The sequence below is a fragment of the Sinohyriopsis cumingii genome, unplaced genomic scaffold (genome assembly GCF_028554795.1).
Source record: "Sinohyriopsis cumingii isolate HCF-2022 unplaced genomic scaffold, ASM2855479v2 utg001542l, whole genome shotgun sequence".
In the NCBI taxonomy this organism is placed as follows: Eukaryota; Metazoa; Mollusca; class Bivalvia; order Unionida; family Unionidae; genus Sinohyriopsis; species Sinohyriopsis cumingii.
In genome coordinates, this window is record NW_028316015.1 from 1,081,421 (window position 1) to 1,085,313 (window position 3,893).

Below are 3,893 nucleotides of genomic sequence, written 5' to 3' on the forward strand. Positions count from 1 at the left end.
AGCCTAGACTCATAACAAAATCCAAATGAGAAATACATAAACAATTTGGGTGACTTGGGCAGATTCACATGCTTTCACTGGTCAGAGCACAGATGACATGATCAGCTTGCCAATGGACCTAAAACTGACAAAACAAACATACTAAATCAGACTGAATACCAGTCTGTCAATGATACATTCTGAACTCACCCAGGCTGAAAAGCTAAAATAACACAACATACCAAAATTTTGCTGTAATGACCTGAACATATATATATATATATATATATATATATATATATATATATATATATATATATATATATATATATATGTATGTGTATGTGTGTGTGCGTGTGTGTTAATAAGTATACCATATATATAAAGCCAAAAGCAATGACAGTTATGATTTTATTTTCTTATGATGTGAGGACGGACTTAATAATGCAGCTGTGCTAAGTCTGTTAGTTCACTTTGTAATAATCTGTTCAAAGAATGAAAATAAAAGCTGTGAACAACTTCAGATTTTGAAGAAAATTATAAGAATGAAATGTTACTATCTTATGGCAACTATTCTATACATCAGTAGCACACATTTTTCAAGACCATAATGTATAGTTTTAAGGAAATCATACGTTTTTATAACCGTCTGTTTTGAAAGAGTAATGATAACAATATTACCTAGATCAGCACCATCGAGACCGAACTATACATTATAACAAGCCTGTTTAGTGAACACTCCTTGTTAATATGGCCATTCAGGAGTAGAAGTGACAACAAGGTTTTCAAGATGGCTTCAATGGTAGAAATATTGAATGTCAAATCGGTACCATTTTAATTCAAGACCAATTAGATATGATAAGAAGTATCTCAGTGTAAATTCCATGTTAATACAACCATCGTTTCAGGAAGAATACCGATAATATGATCTTAAGATGGCTATCGTGGTGACCATGTAGGAAGTCCAGGGATCACTATTTTCATTTAGGACCAACTAGACATTGGGTAGACGTGTTTGTAACGTTTCACAGCAACCCTTCCAGTAGTTTAGGAGTAGGGATACCAAACATGTGCTGACAGATTCCGGTTGGACAATACTTGAAAAGCCATCACATACGCTCTCCTTATCTAATACGATCTGTAGAGATAAATAAAACAAAACAAGTCACGATTATATAGTATACCGCGTTACAGCAAGACAAAAGGGCAATAACTCTAACAAAACAATAAGAGCACAGTGATTTGTTGATATCTAAATCTTCAGATGGTGTCCGTATGATGTACATGGTTTCTTGTAGTCCTACATGTAAGACATAGCACATTTTGATTTTGTTTCAGCGTCAGGTCTTACAGGTAGGACTAGGTTTCTTGTCAAACCACTGAAAACTATTAGACTAGTTGCATTTACAATATTCTCTTTGTATTGTATTACTGTTATGGTACTAATATTATTAACTGGTATTAATACTTTAGTAACAAAGATAATACAATTAAGCTTTACGGCCCTTGCAAACATTGAGAATTTCCGTGGGTACAGTTAATTTGACCCTTTTAATTAGTATATGACTAACACGACCATGCAGCCAGAGTAACCCCTATTTAAACGCGCCGGGCAATTAACGTGTAGAATATAGGTTGTCCATAATCTTAATCTGAACTATTAACAAGAATGTATATGCATACAATACAGTTTGTCATAACGACATAAATCTCAACCCATTACCGACTGTTTAAAAAAAAAAATTTTTTTTAACGACAAGCAGACTTACTACATCGAAAATAAGTAATGTTTAATTGCTGGAACTTTCCGGTCAAGTTTTCTTTGCTCCGTTCGTCAAGCACGTGCTGGAGGATGATAAAGCTTAGTTGTTGTTACTTCTTAAGTTTAATTAGGGTCTTGAACACACATATTTTGTTCTACAAGTCTCAGTGGTGCAGCTACACGACCACATTCTTAAAAAGCACACACCGTAAGGGTGATTATTGTAATGTGGTTGTATAGACCCTGTGGCAACCATTCAATTACAGGATTTTCCATTATTTCCTTTTGCAGGACTGTTGGTGAGTAAAAAAACAAAAAACAAAAACCAATTATCTTTCCTGAAAAGGCAATCTTTTAAACTGAATGCACTGATGTTCAGGAAAGAGTCAACGTTCCCCTACCTACCCACCTCATCTCCCCCCCCACCTCCATTTAACCAGCTAATCACAGCCGTCAATCAACTGGGCTGAAGCAAGTGGAGTCGACGACTCCTGTATTAAAAGTCCGACAAATAAACAACGAACAAACCTTAGCACATCTGAATCTTACTTCATTAAGGTGTATTTGACACTTTAATGGATAAAGAAATCAACGGTCATTTGATACAGTGTCATTTGTGATATCACATAATGGATGTCGATTTGCTTACAGTCTGTGATGGTGAAAACCCTTGATCTTAAGTATGTGTCCAAGAAATACATTGAGTGGGTATCATAACAAACATGTGCTAATAGACGGACGCAAGTCGAAAAAAAAATACGCTACAAACAAGAGAATTCAAGAGCACTAAGTCCCCCAAAACTCACTGCTAGAACGAGAAATAAATTGACACTATCGCAGACAAATTCAGTATCCAAAGCATCAATTATTCGTTTGCCATTTGGCTTTCCTGCTTCGCAAAAGACTTGGTCCAGATCCGGAATTTTATCTTTGTTCTTCTGAAGCCATGATTTCATCCATTTGGTATGACAGTCACACTGAAATGGGTTGCCATGTAGATATAAAGTAGTAAGGTTTTCTAAATTCATATCCTGAATTCCCTCTGGAAGTGTCCCAAGAGAATCGTCATGTATATTAATGCTATTCATGCTTTGGAAGTTATGAAGAAAGTCTTCATTTATCATTAAGACAGAAGAGGAAGAAAGGTCTAGATTTGTGACGTTTGTAAAATACATTATGTCTGAGAGTTCCTGAACATTTGTTCTATGTACGGACACATAGATCGTCTTGCCCTCTGGAATGACATACGAAAGAGATTCCAGCAAGTCATTGTCACAGACAACTGTTATCTGATCCAAAGCAACTGTCTTTGTGCAGAGACATTGAGGTGGGCAATTCTCTTGAACCGAACAATTAAAGTCCTGAATCGGAACAGCATAAACATATCGACCTCTTAATGCGGGTGGATTGTAACATATCATGGTGAAGTATGGATTAGAGTCATCCATAAATCTAAAGATACTGATGTAAAAGGAAAAAGGAAATAATAGACAATCACACACTAAAGGGTTTTGTACTATACTGAATCCACCACTTCCCAGATTATACAGCTCCTGCATGTACTCTAATTTAACTAAACGAAGAAGATAGTTTATGCCTATTGTTGTAAGCTTATTTCTTGTTAAATCAACATGGAACGAATTGTTTAAGCTGAAGTCTGATATCCTAATTCCTTTGTGGTTTGTAAAATTCGATATAGCATTGCCTGAAAGGTTCAATACAACTTCAATTCCTCTGAATAACTTCGGCACCCATTTGAGAACTTAAATCCGCGATCTCCATTGCATACTATACAACGATTCTAAATGTGAGCTTATTGCATTTGTTTCTATCTCTTGAAGAGTATTTTTTTGTTAGTGGATTTCTTGGAAATTCGTCAGATTATCAAGAGAACCATTGCGTAACACTGATACATAGTTGTAGTTCATCACAAATATTTGAAGCGTGCCTCCCAGAGAGTTCAATGTACAGCTGTCTATTTCTTTTATATAATTGTATGACAAATCCAAATGCTGGACTTTGGTTAAGACTGAAATACACGACGGGATTCTCGTAAGGCCGCTGTGAGTGACGGATACAACGATGGCATCTTAATTGAGTCGCAAATAACGGCAAATCTCGTCCTCGTTTGGTTGATTACAGTGCAGGTACA

General features: G+C 35.9%; 1 protein-coding gene across 1 annotated transcript; it reads right to left on the bottom strand.

Annotated features, from left to right (window-relative positions):
- Positions 1 to 376: 376 nt before the first annotated feature.
- Positions 377 to 3,586, bottom strand: LOC149771974 (transforming growth factor beta activator LRRC33-like). Its single transcript, XM_089948006.1, has 2 exons — positions 1,749 to 3,586; positions 377 to 1,117 (listed from the first exon to the last, which is right to left on the bottom strand). Exon 1 carries the CDS (start codon positions 3,298 to 3,300, stop codon positions 2,503 to 2,505), a length of 798 nt encoding a protein of 265 aa, XP_089804132.1. The 5' UTR covers positions 3,301 to 3,586; the 3' UTR covers positions 377 to 1,117; positions 1,749 to 2,502.
- Positions 3,587 to 3,893: the final 307 nt, after the last annotated feature.